The 20,916-nt window shown below is 49.2% G+C and overlaps 1 protein-coding gene across 4 annotated transcripts; it reads left to right on the forward strand.

The window, feature by feature from the left end:
* Positions 1 to 395: 395 nt before the first annotated feature.
* On the forward strand, positions 396 to 20,271 carry KIF23 (kinesin family member 23). Of its 4 annotated transcripts, none has more exons than XM_066635457.1 (24): positions 396 to 424; positions 1,136 to 1,208; positions 2,741 to 2,863; positions 3,244 to 3,349; positions 4,724 to 4,860; positions 5,315 to 5,424; positions 5,702 to 5,872; positions 7,612 to 7,653; positions 7,949 to 8,061; positions 9,582 to 9,703; positions 9,971 to 10,073; positions 10,282 to 10,361; positions 10,438 to 10,557; positions 11,438 to 11,597; positions 11,916 to 12,080; positions 13,256 to 13,413; positions 13,700 to 13,873; positions 15,153 to 15,332; positions 15,617 to 15,943; positions 17,751 to 17,981; positions 18,383 to 18,465; positions 19,039 to 19,120; positions 19,226 to 19,296; positions 20,054 to 20,271. In XM_066635457.1, exons 1-24 carry the CDS (start codon positions 411 to 413, stop codon positions 20,067 to 20,069), a joined length of 2,961 nt encoding a protein of 986 aa, XP_066491554.1. In that variant the 5' UTR covers positions 396 to 410; the 3' UTR covers positions 20,070 to 20,271. The 4 variants fall into 4 exon arrangements, with proteins under 4 accessions (XP_066491554.1, XP_066491551.1, XP_066491552.1 ...); XM_066635454.1 differs by having other exon boundaries at positions 401 to 424; positions 1,133 to 1,208; positions 5,699 to 5,872; XM_066635455.1 differs by having other exon boundaries at positions 401 to 424; positions 1,133 to 1,208.
* The last annotated feature ends 645 nt before the right edge of the window (positions 20,272 to 20,916 follow it).

Below are 20,916 nucleotides of genomic sequence, written 5' to 3' on the forward strand. Positions count from 1 at the left end.
AGCCTCCAAGCCACAACACGTGTGGTCCCCTTTCTCCTACCGCCTGGGTGAAAGCCAGCCAGGACAGCCTCCAGCCACCTTGGCCTGGGCTCTCCCTTTAACTTCTGTGGATAGAAACTCAGCTTGGGCCTAGTTGGCTTGAGTAAAGCCTGAGCTCGAGTGGCTTCCCCGTTACCATGGAGACGGGCAGCCACTGCTCGCCACTCTCCTTTTATGACGTAAAACACGCGACGGCGGGGGATGAGCGAGGGGGCGGGCCTGCAGGGCGATAGGTCGGGCTCCCAGCTCCGCCCCGCCCGTGCTGCGCCCCAATTGGCCAGATTTGAATAACAGCAGGCCTCGCGCGGTGGATGCCGGGAAGCGGGAGGGAACGTTCAAATCGAAGTCTCAGAGAGGAGAGCGGTGGCGGGATGAAGGCGGCAGGGTGAGTGGGCCAGGCAGGTCCTGGCTCGGGGAGGGGCGCGAGTGACCCCCCCCGCGCTGGGGCAGCTTGGGGGGTGTGGGAGGCTGGGCTGGCCCTGAAGATCGGTGGGGAGGGGGGCTCTGCCCCCCCGCCCCGCCCCGAGCTCTGGGGCAGCTTGGGGGCTGCGGAGCAGGCCGCTTGAGAGGTATGGGGGGGCTCAACCGGCCCTGAGGGTTGGGGGGGCTCTGCCTGAACCCCCCAGCAGCTCTGGCGCAGCTTGGGGGTGTGTGGGAGGCTCGACTAGCCCTCAAAAACGGTGGTGGGGCACTGCCCCAAGCTTGGGCGTAGGCCGTTTGAGAGATCTGGAGGGGCTTGACCACCCCTGTGGTTCAGTGGGGGGGCTCTGCCTGACCTCCCCAGCAGCATTGAGGCAGTTGAGTCCCAGCGCTGTTGGGGGGGGGTGAGGCGGGGGGCTTCTTTACACAGTATGGCCCCAGCCTGCCCCTTTCCAACAAGGCCCTCTGGCAGCAGACCAGGTGCTCTTGCTTGGCATCTGTACTGGGTGGCAGCCCTTTAGGGTGGCCCTGGGCACCCTGGTTGCTTGGAGACATGGGGGGTCTTCTCTGTGGGGATGTCAGAGCAGCAGTGGCAGTGGGCTTGCTTGTCTTGCACCGGCATCTGTCCTTGGGTTGGTCAATCTCATGACTGTTAACTTCTCTTCATTCTCAGCAGAACCAAAACCCCGAGGAGGCAGGCACTGAAGAAGCCCTCCAACAACAACAGCAACTTGAAAGATCCTGTGGGGGTAAGTGGCTGATTTGGGGCCAGGCTAGCTCCTGAATGTGATAGTTGCCGGCCTCTGTGTCCGTCGTGGTGAACTTTGGCCTTAATATCACGTGCTCGGGGTCTCCAAGAGGAGTTATATCAAATCGTTTCATATAAACTATGATATATAAGACTATGTAGGCTTGCACCAAATGTGAATGCTGGTTTTCGCGCTCCATGCAGACATTTTCTGAGATGCCAATAAATGTCTGGCTCCCTTCCTTTGACTCCCAAGCTCCCTTTTTAACCTCTGGCCCAGGTATGATATAGCCCCTGTGCTCCCTTCTCATGGTCCCTGATGAGATTGGAAAATGTAAGATCTGAGGAAATTTTGGGTGCCCCTTCTTTGGTTCTTGGGCAAATTACCCCCTTTACCCCACTCTCATGGGCCCTGTGTGTGCCTTCCGATATGGATGAGTGTTTCTGTAAGAGCAAGAACCGGTTCAACTCGGTAAACAAATTGGGATGCAGTTTAGTGTTTCCCATGATATCCTTTGCCTCCACTTCACATACCCCCATCCTATCCCCATTGCATGCTCTCTTTTTGAAAACAGGCTGTATTTATGGGGAGCTCAATATCTTTTTTTTTTTACAAACTCTCAGGCAAATGTCTTTGATCTTTTAATGCAGGGGTGTCCAAAGTTTTAGGCAGGAGGGCCACATCAGCTCTCTGACACTGTGTCGGGGGCCGGGGGAAAAAAAGAATTAATTTACATTGAAAATTTGAATAAATTTACATAAGTTTTCATAAATGAATATATTAAAGACAAACTTATATGAATGAGTGAAGGTCTTGCAATAGCTCAAGGCCTATCAAAGGCCTTGCACAAAGCAAGGCTGGCCTTTCCTTTGCTGCCGCTACTGCATCACAGACGTGAAACATCAAGCATTGGAGGGAGCCCTCATCCCACAGCTCACTCGAGAGGTCAAACAGTCGCCCTCACGCTGAGAGAAGTTGCATTGGGCCAGTACGGGCTTCAACAAATCTCCGGAGGGCCAGAGGCTCATTGGAGACTGGGGGCTCCCTGAGGGCCGCATTGAGAGGCCGCGAGGGCCGCAAGTGGCCCCCGGGCCGGGGTTTGGGCACCCCTGTTTTAATGTAACTAGATGCCCTTTTGTAGAGCTCGTCTTTGAGAGTGTGTAATTGTGGGAATTGGACTGATGTCAAGCATAGTCAACTGTACGTAAAGTTTTATATAGAACTGAAATATGGAGTTTAGACTGTTACAAACCCTAAATGACAACACCCTTATTTTCTGACTCGAGAGAAAATGGTTTGGGGGTTGTGCACCTTAAAACGCCACTTGAGAAGCTGTTGGTGCTCAGCTGTAGTTTTGCGAAGGAGCTTTGATATGCCCCTAAAACTGCCTTTCAACCTTTTTTCATCTGAAGTACAATTGCTTAGGAGAGTTCCATTACAGAAGAGAACATGTTTGCTTTCTTGAATGGAAAAAGGGGTTCATTATTCTTACAATCTGACTCTGCTGCTAAACGATGGTTTTCTCCCCCCAGGTATACTGCCGGGTGCGCCCAGTTGCTGTCCCAGACCAAGAGTGCTGCATAGAGGTGGTCAGTAGTACAACAGTCCAGGTTCACCCACCTGATGGATACCGCCGTGCTGGGGAGTATAAAGAGGTAAAGCTTGCTGGAAGCAGAAGTGGAAAACAGATGCTAGTGAGGCATAGTCTCCTAAAATGTTGGTTCAGTGGGGATCAAGGTTGTTGTGGGCTCGGGGAAAGATTAATAATCGTCTGGTGGAATAGCAGAATGTGCTGCTACCGCACAGATGCTGTTGTCTTGTATCAGGTATAGCATGGTAGAGCAGAGATATTGAAGCAGCTTCACATTAGAGCTGAATGGTAGGTGAAAAGGATAGGTGGAGCAGTCCAGGAAGTGGAGACCAAGTTTCACTACAGTTGGGTATGGGGTACCTTCTGCCTTTTGGGGCGAGTAAATTTAACAATAAAATAATAGCTGCTGCTTCATAACCACTTGCTTGCTTCCTTTTTCCTCAGGTTCAGTATTCATTTAAAGAAGTGTTTAGCACCGATGTTGCTCAGAGACAGGTATTTGATGTGGTGGCCAGACCTCTAGTGGAAGACCTCATCCATGGCAAAAATGGTATGCCCTGGCTCTTGGTAGCATTTTGGGCTCTCTGTAACGTCCATGCCAAGACTTCTTTTCCAGTTTCATTCCATTTTCTACTATGCTTGTTGCTGGAACTGTCCAAATCCTTAGGGTCTCCCTTAATCAGTACTGATCCAAGGCAAGACTGAAGATGTCTTCAACACAGACCACGTTATAACAATCAGTACATTTGGAATGTGTTCTTATGTGGTCCACTTTCCTCAAGAGATGCACCAAAATCCTGTTGCTCTGAGGGTAGCAGCAACCTGGTGTTTCATTTGTGCCTAACTTATTTAATCAGCTCCCCAGTCAGTGGATCTAATTACATAATTGAAGGAATATGTGCAGCCTAAAAATATTCTGCTGCTGCAAAGGCCAGGAAGTATACATACATACATATCCAGCCTTTCTGCCCCGCTAAGGGCACTCAAGGTGGCTTACAAATAAAACAATATTAAAACATTAATATATGCAATATATTATACAATATAACAATACAATGCAATATAACAATTAAAATACATTTCATAAAGCGTCAGCCCCCCAGTATCTGCATACAAAAGCTTTCCTGAATGAAAAGGTCTTAAGTATATCCGTACATACTGCAGAAATGTTTGCTGCATTGTTTGAAATAAGTCCTCTGCCCTTCTCTCCCTCCCCTCTCTTTTCTGTTGGATTTCAGCCACGGGGAACATCTTTCCCTTCCGTGGAAACTGTTCTGCTTTAAGACTGCTCCTTATTTGAATGGGTTTTCAAATAAAAATGGAGTGATTCAGTGTGCTGTACCTCACTGGTCCAAAGTGTGCCTCTAGCACAGGGGTGCTCACACTTTTTTGGCTCGAGAGCTACTTTGAAACCCAGCAAGGCCCGGAGATCTACCAGAGTTTTTTTTACAATGTTTGCGCCATCATAACGTATAACATTTATGTGTACAATGTATGTTGGTGTACCTTGAGCCCCACTGAGTATAACAGGACTTACTCCTGAGTAGACATGCCTAGGATTAGGCTGTGAGGCTGCAATCCTAGCACACTTACCTGGGAGTAAGCCCCATTGAGTACAATGGGCCTTACTCCCGCCGTTTCCTCCCAGAGGCACCTGAAGGGGGGGGTCGGCACTCCGCGATCTACTCATTTTGCCTCGCGATCTACCAGTAGATCGCGATCAACCTATTGATCTAGCATGCTCTAGCATGTCTTTTGGAGGACTTTGATTCAATTGTATTAACTGCTAGCAACTGACTGGTCATTAGGCGGTAGAGACATAAACCTGTCGCCGGGCATAAGAGCGCCTGCTCAGTGGCAGTTGCAGCTTGTGGTCAAGCCCTTTCAGTGTTACTGATACTGATTCTTCTTATTTAACTCCTAGGTCTCCTTTTTACATATGGAGTTACAGGGAGTGGAAAAACCCACACAATGACTGGTTCCCCTGGTGATGGAGGGCTTCTTCCTCGTTGCTTGGACATGATCTTCAGGAGTATAGGACCTCTTCAGGCTAAGCGCTACGTATGTTTTTTCTACCAAACTGTAAAACACCAGCAGTCATGATACCAATTGCTTTCCACTATCCTCCATTGAAAGCAGGAGGGAAGCCATTTTTTTTGTAGTGGCAGAAGGAGCTTGTTAGGCAACAAAACGCTTCCAATTTTGTGGCAAAAGGCAAACGGAGATGAAAGGTTTCCTTTGTCAGAAGTAACAATAGAAGCTCGACAAGGGTCTCAAACAATTGCATATGCTACCAAAGCCTGGTTCATCCTGAGCTAGGCTCTCCATTATCTGGATGTTGAAAATTGTCCTTTATTATCATGATGAGGTTGTCTTCAGTGCTCACGCTGGTCAATCATCCGTCCTTGCAGAGAGGTTTAGTCTGGGATGGTAGAGACTGGTTGTTTTCCTTGTTGCCTGGTTATTCATGTGATCGTACTTGCTCCCTCTTATTGATGGAAATTCTTGCCTTCAGGTTTTCAAGCTGGATGATAAGAATGGGGTTGAGGTGCAGGGTGAAGTTGATGCTTTGCTTGAGCGCCAGAAAAGAGAAGCTCTGACAAATCCAAAAACTCCATCTAGCAAGTGAGTAGTGGGATGGGAAAGAATGCTGTGACCTGGGCTTAGGTGTGTTTTGGGGGGGGGGTACATTTCCACTTGGAAGGGGCCCCAGAAGACGGTGCTTGTATGTAGAACGTCTTGGGTTCAGTCGCTGGCATCTGCAGCTAACAGGGCTGTGAAGGATTCTTGCATGAGTTACTGGAAAAAGGCTGCCAGTCAGTGGAGGCAGTATTATGCTAGTTTGACCAAGGGTCTGATGAGAAGGCAGTTTCAGGTGTTCAACTTCTGTCTCTTTTAGCAGGCGACAAATAGACCCTGAAATTGCCGATATGATCAACGTACAAGATAGCTGCAAGCTGGAAGACGTTGATGAAGATAATGTCTACAGTGTGTTTGTCTCATATGCTGAAATCTATAATAATTATTGCTATGATCTTCTGGATGAAACCGTTTTTGATCCCATCAAACCGAAGTGAGTAGAACTTCCTTGAGCTTCCTGAAGAACTTCCTTGAGTCTTTGAATCTGACAGCCAACCAGATTTAGTCCAGTAGCAGAGTTGTGAAGTAGTAGTTTTAGGAATTTAAAGTTAGGTGGACAGAGGGTTCTGGATCTGTCTTGATGCTACAAAAACCACATTTGCTACCAGGGCAATGGGCTGCAGGGGTGGGAGAAGCCATAAAGCCAGCGCTTCCCTCCTTTTTCCTGATCTGTTCTTATGCTAGGGCCAAAATTGAGAGAGACCATCCTTAAGTCTTTCTCCCATTTAAGTGAGAAATTCCTCAGAAATGTGTCTAACAGTATGCAGTTGGGAGGACTGGGACATGGCCTGAACCAACAGCAGTCAGGTGAAGGGTTAAAAGTTGGGGGAGTTGGATAATTCAAGGAGGAAATGCATGTGGACTTGGAAAAATGACTTTGATACTGGCATTGCCCAGATATGGATCTTACCGAAAGTCTACACAGGTGATTCCATGCAGACTTTAAAGCAAAATCCCACAAAGCATTTTGGCTTGCTGGTCCTTGAACATGCTTGCTTGGGAGACAGTTTTTCAGATGCTGATAACCAACAAGGCAGCTTTGCCAAGATTCACTGCGAGGGAGCCAGATCTGAGACACACAAGCATTCTTGGGCTAGTTCAGTGAGGTTTGGTGGTTTATGACTTCCTTGGAATCCCTACCTGCCCTGTAACCTGGTTGACTGGGCTTGGATGCCTTGCTAGCCAGTTCATGCAATCCCAGCAGGTGGGCTGGATGAGCCTTTTTGTTTTGGGGAAAGGAAGACAGAGAATCCCCAAAACTGTGTCTGCCTTGCCATGCAGTCTTTCTGCAATGATGCTGATTTCAGGGAAGCCTCTTTGTTTAATGTGCTGAGGCTTTTCCTTAAGGGAGGAGAACTTGTTCAGCACAGATGGTATAAAAACCATCTTCAAAGAAGTCTTGGAAACTTCTGGGTCTCTCAGTAATATTTCTGCACACTTGGGTGTTGCCAAGATTGGCATCGTCCATCACTGGATCGTAGAATCTTGTTTAGTGTCACTTAACTGCTTGGCAAGGGTTGGACACAACTGAATGGATAATTCAATTCAAACTGCTTGCCAGTTCTGAGGAGCCATTCCTGTGCATTCAGTGTAGATAGTGGTTCCCAAACTTTTTAGCACCAGGACCCACTTTTTAAAGCAACACTCTATTGGGACCCACCTAGGTATGCCAGATTTTTAAAAAAGAGTTCTAGAAGGAAATACTTTATTTATTTATAAGTAATAATAACCAGAAAAAAGACTCTCACATTTATCTCCCTATATTTACGTATGTTTGCAAACTGCAGGAACTCAGCTCCTTGCCGGGTAGTTAGCTATCTTGCACACCGCAGGAGCTGACCTCTTTTCAAGGTAATCGGCAGCTATAATATCTGATTTTTTTGAATAGCCTCAGGACTTGAGAGAATTAGGTATTTGATCTTTCCCTCACCCTTTGGCTATCCACCAAAAATCAGGTTGTGACCCGCCAGTGGGTCCCAACCCACAGTTTGGGAACCAGTGGTCTACGTTGTTGGGAACATTCCAAATGTGCGCAGTCTCTGACTGATTGGCAGTCTAATAATGCTCAGGGATATCTCCAGAAGCACAAGAGCAGGCACTCTGTGGAAGGTATCTTTGAGTAGGGAGGTGACTGCTGTGAGCTCTTAACGTTTTTGCCATCTTCCTTGGTAGGTGGAACGGCTGTGGCACTCCCCTGCGGAGCACGGACTTTATGTAGGTGCACAGACTGCTTCCCGCTTGGCAGTAGATGGCTGACTGGCTTCCACCTAGTGAAGCTGGTGTTGTGTCTGCTGTGGCTTGGACTTTCTGCTCCCCTTACCCTGATAGTGTGCATGTGACAGAGTAAACATCTCATTTGCTTGTTAAAACCTGACTCTCTTGTGCTTGCCTTTCTGAGTAAGCTCATGCTGGCTGAGAGTTTGTTATGTGGCCAGTCTCAATGTGTCTGCCTTGTAGCCACTAGCCAAAAGTGTGGTGCTGGGTTTCATCAGGATCCTCTCCGTTGCAGGCTTCCTCAGTCCAAGACGCTGCGTGAGGATCAAAACCACAACATGTACATTGCAGGGTGCACAGAAGTAGAAGTCAAGTCTATGGAGGAAGCTTTTGAAGTCTTCTGGAGAGGTAGGAGGCAGGCATAGCTCAGGATTGTAACGGCAGGCTCTGCATTCGCTAACTCTTGTCTGACTGGCAATTTAGGACAGACTTAACAGATGTATGCCGATACCCCTACCTCTGCCACTAGTGGGCTGCATCCTGATTTTTGGTGGGTCATGAGACTGACAATCTGATAGCTGACATGGAAAATGTCTTGAACCCTATCAAAACCAAAATGGAACCGCATGTGTGCATTTACTTGTGAGCAGATGAACGTGCCTTGGTCCACTTCAAAGGCAGGCCAAGGGAAACATAAAGCAACCAGAATAGTTATGATCTGTTGTACAGACCTCAACAAATACTCCAGAAGCAGGGGCCCCCCATAGTGAAAAGGGTAAAACCAGAGGCTTGAGCGACTGGTAAAGTGAAACTCTTTTTAGTCTTGTAAAGCTAGATGGGTCCCAATAGAGTAGGGGTGGGCAAACTTTTTAGCAGGAGGGCCACACCATCCCTCTGACACTGTGTCAGGGGCTGGGGAAAAATGGATTAATTTGCGTTTCAAATTTGAATCAATTCACATAAATGAATACATTAGAGACCGAGCTTATATGAGTGGATGAATTTTGCTGGGCTTATTAATAATAACCCTGAGAACTATAATACAGGCATGCAAAGGAAACGCATGAGAACTATGAACTATTAATGTGAGTGGTGGAGCTGTTGTCTTGAGCCACCAATACATTAATAAGGACTAGGAGGGAGAGAGGAAAAATTCTCAGAGCCACCTATTATTGATAAGGACCAGGAAGGGGAGGGGAAAAACATCTCAGCCATTTCTGTCTCTCAGCACCACCACCCCACGCTAGTACACTCAAGCAGCACATGGAGACAACCCTATTTCTCTCTCTCAGCGCTCCCCCCCACAACTCCACAACAAGTCGGCACACGTTCCTTCCTATACAAAAGTCCCGCACCTTCTTCTGTCTCCGCAGCATCATCCCCGCAACCCTGCAGATCCTTCCAATTCAAAAGTCCTGTGCCTTCTCCCCCTCAGCATCCACCTGCCCCAACACAGAGCACACTCACTCCAGCAGCATTCACCAGTCCCAGGACTTCTCACCCTTATCCGACACCTGACCTCAGCTGTGGCTTCCCTGAACTCCTGTTTGGATGGGTGGGGTTTCTGGAGAACTCTCTCAAGAGTGGGAAAGCTCTGCTGGGCCTGACCTCCCTCGCTGCTGCCGTTGCAAAGAGCAAATCACATCAGGCCAGCGAGGGCTCCGTCAGGTGTCCAGTGGGCCGAGTGCCCATTGGAGATGGGGGGGCTCCCTGGGGGTCCGCACGGGCCGCAAATGGCCCATGGGCTGGGTTTTGGGCAGCCCTGCAATAGAGTGTCGTTTTAAAAGTGAATTCCAGTGCTAAAAAGTTTGGGATCCACTGGTCCAGGGTGTTCCACAAGTGGTTGCACCATAAACTTGGTGAAGGCATTATAGTCCTGGTGGTCTTGTTGTTGATCCCCTGGGTGAAAGGATGGCTTCTCTTAATAGGTCAAAAGAAGAGGCGCATTGCACATACGCAGCTGAATCGCGAATCGAGCCGTTCGCACAGTGTCTTTCTCATCAAATTGGCTCAGGCTCCCCTGGATGCTGATGGAGACAACGTCCTACAGGTAAACATAAGCGGGGGCCAACAAGAGCCTGCCACTGTCTCCCCTTGGCACCCTTATCCTAGCCCATGGAGTCACTTATTCAACCCATCGCATGAATTTGTCAGGTGGCTGTTGCGTGCGATGCAGATCTGAGGACCTTGGCTGCAAGCCTTCCAGTGGGAACCAGGGCTTGAGAAACCTCCTCGCTATTCCCAGCATAGAGATGTGGAACGTTCCTGGCAGTAAAGCTTCCTAATGAAAGCCATGGCTTTTCCTTGTGTCTCACAGGAGAAAGAATTAATAACCTTGAGCCAGCTCTCTTTGGTTGACCTGGCAGGAAGTGAGAGAACAAACCGAACCAGAGCAGAAGGGAACCGGTTACGTGAAGCAGGTAGGTGCTGTGTGGTGGCGGTGGGGACTGTCTCTGCTGCCGCCGCTACCTTTTACCTGTCCTGGTTTTACCATACCTTGGTACAGAAGCCAGCTGCCTTCTACCTTCAGTCCCAAGACCCAGAGCCCTGCTTCAGAATCCCTAATGAATGCTCATGAGAACTGCCTGGCGGCCAGAACTTGGCATTTGACCGTATTCTGTCTTGTAGGGAATATTAATCAGTCGCTCATGACACTGAGGACCTGTATAGAAATTCTGCGAGAGAACCAAACCTACGGTACCAACAAGGTGTGTGACAAGTCACCGCTGTACATTTTCAATGCTCTGCTCTTTGCCTGTTGTGCTTACTAAAATCCTTTTTTAGATGGTCCCCTATCGAGATTCCAAATTGACCCATCTCTTCAAGAACTATTTTGATGGAGAAGGAAAAGTGCGGATGATTGTTTGTGTCAATCCAAAAGCTGAAGACTATGACGAGAGTCTGGTAAGCTCACACAGTATTAGTCTTTGTGGTTAAACTTGTTAACAGTGCTATTCTGGGCACGTGTACTCAGATGGAAAACCCATTACATACTCCCAGGAAGGTGTCTAGATTTGCCTGCTAACTCTGGTGGGAGGGCCACTTTGGCATTGCATAGAGTGGGCAGTAGATGAAATTTTTCCTAAAATGAAGTACAAAGTGTTTAAGCACATCTGATTTTGGGGAGGGCAGTTTGGTTGGATTTTGAGCCTTTTTTGGGGGGAGGGAGTCATTCTTGATTCATTTAGCTATGTAAAGCATTTTGAACTTTTTTTGTTGAAAAGCAGTGTGTATATATATATATATAATTTCATGAATTCTTAATATGCTTTAAAAACTTATACTAAAATAGCAGAATGACGCTTTAAGACAACATTTTAAAAAGCAGGACATAACATTCTAGTCAACACTCATTTCAACTAGTAGTCCAAGTCTTCCTGAAACAAGAGTTCCAAGGTCTTCTCAAAACAGGCCTTCATGGGGAACGCTTCCCACCACCTTAGCACAAGCACTCCCAGGCTAGGTCCTGCCTCTTGTCCCTACCTGCCTGACCTCATGGTTGGAGCAGGATGGAGAGAAGGGCCTCTGATGCTGGTCTTAAGCACCAGGCGAGCTCACTTAGGACTAGGAGGTTCCTGAGGATGAGGAACCATGACATGATCCAGCTTCCTCTGAGTGGTGTGCCAAATGCGCAAGTGGAATGGCAAATGTGCATTTTCAATGGGTGTGCTATTTGCCTATTTGTGTGGGTTTACAGAAGGCTTGGTTAGGGCAATACTTTCCTACTAGCTTATGGATTGAAGCTTTAGGCCCTGCATAACACCCTAACATCATATTCTTGTAGCAAGTCATGCGATTCGCAGAGATTACACAGGAAGTGGAGATTACAAGACCTGCTGATAAGCCGCTATACGGGTTAACTCCTGGTCGGCGATTTAGAAACCAGGCCTTCACTGAGGAGCTTTCACGACAGCTAGAGATCCGTGGTGGCCCCATTGATGGAGGTAAGCGCTGAGAGGCCTTTTCTGATTGCTTGATAGGTGATAGAAAACCCTAATCTTCTTTTGATGCCTTTTTCTTGCTCAACCCATTTCCTGCCAGTGCCATGTCTGCTTAGCTTTACAGGCTGGTGTCTACAAGATGCACAGTTGGGAACTTGAGAGTCTGAAATGGGGGGGTTGTTACTAAGTACCCCTTCTGTGCTGCAAAGTGTTAGTGTGGTGGGGGGGGGGAATGAACTAAGAACTAGTTAACGCTGCCCACTCTGAACAGGCTAGAATGTAAACCTGCCCCACTAACTGAACAGGTTTTCAATCCTGCAGATAAAGAGCAGACTGTTACAGAGAGGTTCTTGCAGAGTTTTCCCCCAGTGCCTTCCTGTGAACTTCTGGACATCAATGATGATCAAACTCTTCCTCGGCTGATTGAAGTGCTGGAGAAACGCCACCGCATCCGGCAGATGTTTTCAGAAGAGTTCGCCAAAAATGGTAATCCCCTGGAATCTGTTCGGCTCTTCCTCCTGCCCTAATCAGATGCAGGGATGGCGGGCCGCTGACCATGGCCCTCTGGGAGGGAGAAAGCTGGCCTGTTGAGATAATCATAATTTTGTCTATTTTAAAAATGTACATCTCGCCTTTCTAGCATTGGGGACTCAAGTTGATTTATGAGAATCATAAGAAAAAATTATGACTAAGAAAATAAGAGACCCCAGTAACAGCAAAGTATCGGCAGAAGTAACAGAATAATTCGCAAACCCAAACTTGGGAGTGGGGATGTGTGGGGACTGGGTCTCCATGTGTTTGTAATGCACCCATTTCCTCTCCAGCTGGAGAATGCATTGAGGTGGGGTTGGTGACAAGGTGGGATGATTTCTTCCCTAAAGTCAGGGCTTTTCAAACTGGGGTGTCGCAACACCCCAGCCTGTGGGCCCTGGCCTCTACCCCCTTAAGGGGCAACCTGGAGGCAGGGGGCTGCAGGGACTTGGGTGCACTTACCCAAGCCTCCTGCAGCCTCCCCAGGGTGTGGGGAGCCCGGTGCGAACCTTTGTTAGGGCTCCCTGCAGCAGTGAATAAGTAAGTGCTCCCAAGCTCCCAGTGAATTGGTAAGTGCTCCCAAGCCCCTGCAGCCCCCTGGGCAGCGCGATCCTGGGGATCGCGCCGCTGCCTTCCACCCACCCCTGCTGCCTCCCCCTGCCCCCGCAAGAACTTACAGTGGCTCAAACTCTCCTGGAGAGTTTGAAAACCACTGCCTAAAGTGATATTATATTGCTCTCCTTTCTTTTGGCTGTTGGGTTTCTTTTTAGCGCTGTCACCTCTAAACTCACTTTTAAGGTTTTTAATTAAACCCTAATTTAAATAAATCTTTGGGGTACAAAAGATTGTATAAATATTTTTGATAAGCTCCTTTGCAATGAACTACTCTGCTGGAAGGAAGCGTTCTCCAATTTAATTATTAGCCCTAATTTATAGTGTGTCTTCTGGAAGAAGCACTTAGTCATTCTTGTCCATCATCGCTATGGTTGTTTTCCCAGTTGACAGATTGGGTTCAAGCTTGGAGGGATGCAACTAGTCTGCACTAGGGCATCAGCCCAGGCTTTCCAGCCCAAGTTCACTGGTCTCACCCAGCTGCTTATAAGTATTCATGTGTCCTCTTTCTGTTGCAGCACTTGCGGTGAAGAGAGTCCTGCAAGACATGGATGCCAACATGGCATCCAGAGAGAACTACTTGCAGGCAAAGATCTCAGAAAAAGACAAAGCAATAATAGGGCAGAAAGCAGAGGTTGAACGCCTGGAAAAGAAAGCAAAAACTCTGGAATACAAGGTACCTTTTCTAGAACTTGTTTTCAGGAACATGTGCCCTGTTTGTGGAGGCCAAGCTTGAGTGCTACCGCATCTCATGTTAACTCTCTTGCTCGTGAGAAACATCCTTTTAGATAGCTCAGGTTTCTTTTTCCAGCATGGGTAATGCCTGGTTCTTAGAGTTCAGTATCTCTCTTGAAATACCTTCATGGCTAGTACTAACTGCTGTGCAAGCACTTGCTGCTTCATGGGGGGGGGGGGTGGTCGATGTCAGGCTGCAGAAAAGAAACGGTAACTTGCCTCACCAGATTGAGATCTTGGAGAAAACGACAGCCATCTATGAAGGAGAGAAGCGCGACCTCCAGCAGGAGCTGGAGAACAAGAGCCAGAAGCTGCAGCGCCAGGCTTCCGACAAGCGCAGGCTGGAGGCACGGTTGCAGGGCATGGTGACGGAGACTACCATGAAGTGGGAGAAGGAATGTGTAAGTGCTGCCATCTTTGCAGGCTGCCTGAATCTCAAGGCAGAAGTTCTCTCTCCTGTTCCAACTGTTTGCCATAAGATGGTGCTGGGGCCGATTGTACTTGTGTCTTGTTCATTGGCATGAGAGCTGGTAGGAAAAGGTGGTTGCCGCTGCTTCCTGTGGAGAACTGGGCACTGACTGGAATGTCCCCTACTTTAGAGCTGGTTCTTCATTCTCAGCTGAACAAACCAGATGATTAGGCTCACTTTCACAGAGGAGGCCCCACCAACCTGCCTCAAATTCAGGCCTTTGTGTGGGTCTCACTGCCCCCCGCCCCCTGCTGTCTTCTCCAGCAAGGAGAAATGCCTTTGCTAGAGCTTGATTGTCCCACCCCAAGGGGTGATCAGGCACTGAGCAGCAGCCCATGACATTCCAACTCTTTGTGCCCTTGCTCCCTGAAAGAGAGGCATTTGGGGCATTTGGTGGGCCGCTGTGAGATACAGGAAGCTGGACTAGATGGGCCTGTGGCCTGATCCAGTGGGGCTGTTCTTATGTTCTTATGTAAAGAGCGAAAAGTCTGTGCTGCTTTTGGACACTGGCATGATGAGAAGTAGCTCCTCAATTCTAGCTCCTCCAGTGGGACTGACACAGCCTCCCTAGCATCCTGGTAGTTGAGGGCAACAGACTCCTTGTGGGGTCAGGCACACAACTGGTCCAGCTCCTTCAGTGTTTTCACAGGTTTTGGAGTATTGTGTCCTGGAGCTTGTGGGTGTTTGTCACTGAAGCAACAAGTGGCTCTGCTTCACGTGGCCCACTTGATGAAGCGTTGATCCTCTCCTGGATAGAAAAGTGTCCGTTCTTCCTCTTTCCCACTTCATCTGGGGGCCCAGGAGATCTTTTCTGTAGCTAGGAGTTGTTGTCTGACCTTTTCACAGTTTCTGGCCATTTAGCAGTGTGATGCAGAAAAAGCAGGCAAACGAAGCACTCTGAAGATAGAGCCTGTTGGAATCCTCAGCAGAAGGTTTCTTGCCTGTGTCCAGCTTCTTGTGTTATAAAGCAGGTTTTTTCTTCAGCTAGAGCTTTTTCCAAGACCACTAAGAGTAAACTCTCCCCTCAGTGGGTCTGGTTCCTCCTTAATAGTAGAACTAATGGTGAAGGAGCACAGGTGGTCCTTGTATAGGAATTTGGAACACATTGACAAACTTCCATTCTAGTTCAAAGATTTGTCCCTCATCATCTTTCCTTGGCTGGTGTAGGGCTTGTTTTGAAAATCCTAATTCCAAACAACCCTCCCTTGTAGGAGCGCCGGGTGGCCGCCAAGCAGCTGGAAATGCAGAACAAGCTCTGGGTGAAAGATGAGAAACTAAAACAACTCAAAGCTATTGTGACAGAACCCAAGAGCAACAGACCAGAGAGGCCTTCCCGGGAAAAGGACCGGGAGAAAGTCCTGCCAAGGTCACTGTCTCCACCGCCGATCCCTGTAAGTTGGTTACAAGCCCTTTGGGTGTGTTGCTATCCAGACACATGTGCCTGAGAGTGCAGGTGGCTTTTCTGGGTTGGGCACTGTAGCCATCAAAGGCCTGTGTACCTTTGCCTGTCCTTCCTTCCACATTTCCTCCCCTCCTGATCTTGGTTAACCCAAACTGGAAGAACCTGGGGTTCCCTGCAGGCTTTGGCCTGTGTCCAGGCCACAGGATGACCTGCTCAGGTGTCTTGCCTCAACTCTTCCTCTGTTTCTGACTCACTAACCGCACCTCTCTTCAGTTTTCCAGTCACTGTGTCCCTCAGCTCCCCAACCACCACCAGCTGCCTCTCGCAAGCCAGCCACAGCTGCACAGGCGCTCCAACTCATGCAGCAGCATCTCTGTGGCCTCCTGCATCTCGGAGTGGGAGCAGAGGACACCTACTCGCAGCAGCAAGCCCCCTGGTGGCAATGGCAGCATATCCAAAGCAAGGAGTAGACTGCAGGAACCTGGGCAAACTAGGCAGTGTCTTATGTCAGACAGAAGGCGGGGCATGGCCTGGACTGGAATCGTTGAGTTCCCCGGCGGTAGAGAGACGCTAGATGTAGAAGAGGACCCATGTTGCAGGGTTAGTGCTGCTCCCGGGTAGCCCAGACAGTGCAGTAGCTTACATGGGATGTGTAGGAAAGACGTGTCTGTGTTGCAGCAGGTGGAGTTTCACCTGCTGCTGCACTGAAGGAAGGCTTTGCTCACCTGGCTCCTCCCAGGAAGTGTAGTTCACAACGGTTCCTGGAGCTGAGTTGAGTAAGGCTTCTGGGGTTCTGCTCCATGTTCAAAGATAGCTCTGAACCGACCTCTTCTCCATTGCCAAGTGCAGGAGTACTTGCTCTTCAGCTCTGCCTGGGCCTGTGCCGCTTCCTGGCTCCACTGTGGGCAGGGAAACATGGGGGTGTGGGTGATTGTCCTTCTACACTCACCTACCAGATAGCACCTGGGCAGGCACTTGGTTGCACAAATGCAAAGTCCACCCTTTAAGCTGCAGATCCAGGAGATGAGAGCCAAAGTGGCAGTCCCACCCTGACACTGCCTCTTCTCCTGTCTTTGTTGTCTTTCACACAAATGCCCTGTAGCCCCTGAACCGATTCTGACCCTGATGCTGTGTTGTGACTTACAGTGCTGTCAAATGGACACTTATTAGTTCAGGGATTGTTTTAAGGACACGCCTGAATCTGTTGCCAACCAGTCACCAGCATGCATCCCTTTGAAGCTTTCTTGCATGTTGCCAGGTTACGAGACCAGATAGCGTCACCCTGGATGACAGCTGTAAATTGGAAAACACACAAAGTTGTCAACTTTTGTGGTGCAAAGGCACCAAATTCATGAAGTCATCATGTCATGTTCCAGTTCACACTGCCTCTGACCTGGGGGGCGGGGGGGGGAGGTCAGGCTTCACAGCCAGGGCAGAAGGGGAAGAGGTGCCTGGTTTTAAAAAGAACAAACCTCTGTATTCACTGCTTTCCAGGGATTAGAGCACAGTCCTCTTACCTCTGTGGCCTCGATTTTACGCTTTAGGTGATTTGGCCTCTTGGAGGCTTGGCAGACTTTGACTTGCAGGAGCTGTCTTTTTTTACTAGAACTTCCCAAGTCCACTGACTAGAGCCAGGTGCCAAATGGTGACTCTGCTGGGGGGGGGGGGAGATGCTCAGAATTTAAGGGGTGGAATCCCCCTGGACATGTGCACAGGTCAGGAATTTGCAGTATACTCCTGGCTTGCTCCCTGACTTCTTTCATTTCTGCAGCAGAACTTAAGTAGTAAAGGGAAGCCTTTGTTGCTGCTATTCAAGAATTTGGGGATCAGAAACAGTGGTGCGGTCTGTCAGAGTAATGCTGAACCACCCAGCAATTTCAGAGCTTGGTTAGTGAGCGAGCCGGAGCACTCTGCTCTAAAGTGAAAATCAAGAGCAGCTCAAGCACTCGCCTTAGGATTCAGAACAAAAATCTGTTGAATTTTGTTCTTGGAAGCTGCTGCTTTTCCCTCTGACCTGCATGTCTCATAACCTGCATGTGAGCAACTTTGTTTGTTACTCCATATTCAAGCTGGTTGTTTTCCTTTCTCACCTGTAAGATCTATGCCTAAATTTAAAGGTAGCCCTTAAATGTAACAAACTGCAAGGAAGAGCCCTCCCTGCATTGTATGCAGAAGGTCGCAGCCCAAATCCCTGAGTTCTCCAGCTAAAAGGGGAAGCAGTTGCTTTGACTGTCTTTGTGTGGGGAGGTTCCTTCTCTGCTTGAGTGTGGGCAGCTGCTGTGGGCCTCAGAGCAGGGCACCGAGCTAGCCGAGCCACTTGTGTGGCTAGGCTAAACAACAGCAAAACACAAAACGGGGGGGGGGGAGATCACCTGCTGACTCCTCTTGCTTCCTTTGCCCTGCTCAGAATGCTCCGCCAGTTCGTCTCCGGCACAGACGGTCTCGCTCGGCTGGGGAGAGATGGGTTGACCACAAGCCATCCTCCAATGTGCAGACGGAAACAGTCATGCAGCCCCATGTCTCCCATGCCATCACAGTGGCTGCAGCAAGCGAAAAGGCATTGGCCAAGTGTGACAAGTACATGTTGACCCACCAGGAGATGGCATCTGATGGGGAGATTGAGACCAAGCTGATCAAGGTAAGGGGCAGGCAGACACCTCAGCATCATGGGAGGCAGCAGTGGGTGCATTCTGGTGTCCATCTTGCATTGAAGAAATCCAGGCAAGCCCTGTAGGAAACAGCAGCCTCCATCCTACTCAAACACTCCATGCTGGTAGCAGGGCTGCTGTTCCAAAATCCCATGGACACTCCCGAGGTTGAATGATTTTGGAGGCTGCCTGTTCCACTGCCTTCTGTTTGGGTGAAAAGAAGCTGGTGGAGTCTGCAGACCTGCCTCCAAGCCTATGCTCTGCCAGCTGGTGCTCCTGTGAGAAGAGCATTTCCTACATACTGTAGAACTGGGGAGTAGTGAAGCTGCAGGGGAAGCCCCAGCCCAACTCCGCTCTTGCAGTGCAGAGTGTAACTGCTTCTTGCTTCCAGGGTGACGTCTACAAGACCAGAGGTGGTGGCCAGGCGGTCCAGTTCACTGAAATAGAGACTCTGAAGCAAGAGTCTCCCACTGGGTGAGTTCATCCTAGCCCTGATGAGCATTGGTCCTCTGGTGTCTTGCTTGCAAGGCTGCTGGAAGTGGGAGGAGGACCTGGATAGAGGTTTCCACAACCAGCCCTGTGGCATTTGCTTGAGCAGAGCGCCTGCTAGTGGCCTACCCCTCTGAAGCTATTCTGCCCACTTGAGACTTGGAGAAAGCATTTCCTTTGTCAGGGTTGCTGGGAACCTTTCTATCAAACATACCTTTTTTGTCTGTTCCAAATGGGAAGCAGCAGTAAAGGGTGATACTTAACCTAGGGACTAAATATCACATCACAAAGGACAACTGATATCCTGATGATGTTTTTTGCTACAAAATAAAAGGTCCCTCAAATTTGAAATCCGATTAAAATATTGTGAGCCTAACAGCAGCCTGCTTGGTCTGTTCTTGTTGCTGCCTTCATTTGCGATCCATTTGCTTAGCTGTTGGGGCAGTCTTAGGGTTCTTGGACAGGCGCCTGTGTGAATGAACAAGTCCTGAGATGACCACTTGCTGTGCTTAGGGTTGGATGGAGGGTCCCTAGGCCAAATATCTCTGCTTCTTCCAGGCGTAAGCGAAGATCCTCTCCGTTGAGCCCTTCACCACCAGATGAGGCAACAGAGTCTGAATGGACAGATGTCGAAACAAGAGTAAGTTCTGAGGCATGATGCCATGTGGAGCTGGGGGGAAGGAAGGGTTGGTGTGCTACTTTGCTGGCTCTTCACTGTGGTGTGTGTGTGTGTGTGTCCCTCCAGTGTTCTGTTGCAGTGGAGATGAAGGCAGGCTCTCAACTGGGTCCTGGATACCAGCATCACGCACAGCCCAAGTAAGTCCTTCCCCTCTTCCTCCCCAGAATGAGTCCTGGAAGAGGCTAACTGTTCATACTCTAGCCTCACTCAGCTTGGCGTGGTACTGAATGGAGCACCTGCCTGGGTCTTCAGGATGAAATGGGACTGGGAACTTCCTGACTCCAGCTTTTGGGGTGGTCGCAGCAGGTTAAAACCTGAGGAGCAAAGTTCCAAGTTGAGGTTTGGCCTCTTGCAGATAGGTGCTGGCCCTGCTGAGGAAGTGACTGTCCAGCTCAGGGGAAGAAAACTGGCAGTCTCACAAGAGATGTTTACAGGCAGGAAAGAGGGCATCAGAGGTAACCAGAGATTACAGTAGGCATTTGGAGTCTGTCTTCTAGCTTTGGGGAGGGGCAAGGTGTGGTACAGAGTAGAGAAACCTGCAGGTTTGCACCCCGAAAGGCCTAGACAGACTGGGTGGTTTGAATTCTGCCCCTGCCTGGCCCACCTCCCCTGGGTCCCTTCCGTTAGGGGGAGGTGGAGGGCTCCAGGAAATATTTGTGTAGTCTGTTGAGCCATGAGTGGCAGAATGCTGAGAAACTGGAGCCCCTGTGGGGAAAGCAGACCTGAGCCACTCTCCACAAATGTGGGTACAGAAGCAGCTGCGTCCTGTCAGGCATATGTGTCAATTTCAGGACTAACCTGCCCACTCCCTGGCTTCCCGTTTCTAGTGCACCCAGATAAACAAAGGCTACTTATTTGTGATAGATAAACCCCTTATCGTCTCTGTCTTTGCAGGCGCAGAAAACCATGAGACCTGGATTTCCTCTGGGGTGGTAACTGTGTCAAAGGGATTGTGGTTTACTCAAGGAAGGAGGCAGATGTGCAAAATAAAAGTTATCTTGTTTTCTGTACCCTGGTCTGAACTGGGCCTGAGCAAGCTGGCCTTATTGTTACTCCTGTTAGCTCTTGATGGGCAGCTCTGAAGGCTGCCTCTTCTGTCTAGCTAGCACACACCTCCCCCCCCTCCTGTGTTCTAGCCCCATTTCCTCTTCCATATTTTAGAAGACTTTGTATTAAACCTGTGCTGCTATTTATTTAGCTGTCCTCACGCACTTTAGAATGTTGATGGCAGTCCCCATGTGGACAGCTCTCCTCAATGTCCAGGTGGAAGGCTGGTCTGTGCTTGCCCAGGAACCTTTGCTGCTCTGCACAGAGGGTGGCAGCAGCTGTCATTGTCAGCAGAAAGGATGGGGGAACTAGAAGGGCCTGCTGCCCTCTCTGCTGTGTGTGATTTTTACTGGCAGGGTGACTGCATGGCCCTGGAGGAAGAGGGCAGCTTTCATATGTTGTAAACACAAATAAAAATTTCCTTCACAGTATCTTAATTGTGTTCTTGCTGATCTCCTACCATGTGTGCTGCCTGCCTTCTGGAGAGGAAGAGTGGGAGAAGTCTGTTTTGCAGGACTAGCCCCCTCCTAGCTATGCTCTCGTCCTCTGAGAATTCTGTTGGCAGATGGTCCAAACCAGGCAGGGAGATGTTTTGCTCAACAGGTGCCATCAGCCCACAGGAGCTGTTCCCATCTCCAAAAACAAGCCAAACTCCCCCCTGCATCCCTGCCCCACATGCTTGGAATCCTCATGAAAAACCCTCTGCCCTA

This window comes from Tiliqua scincoides, chromosome 8 (genome assembly GCF_035046505.1).
Source record: "Tiliqua scincoides isolate rTilSci1 chromosome 8, rTilSci1.hap2, whole genome shotgun sequence".
Taxonomy (NCBI): domain Eukaryota; kingdom Metazoa; phylum Chordata; class Lepidosauria; order Squamata; family Scincidae; genus Tiliqua; species Tiliqua scincoides.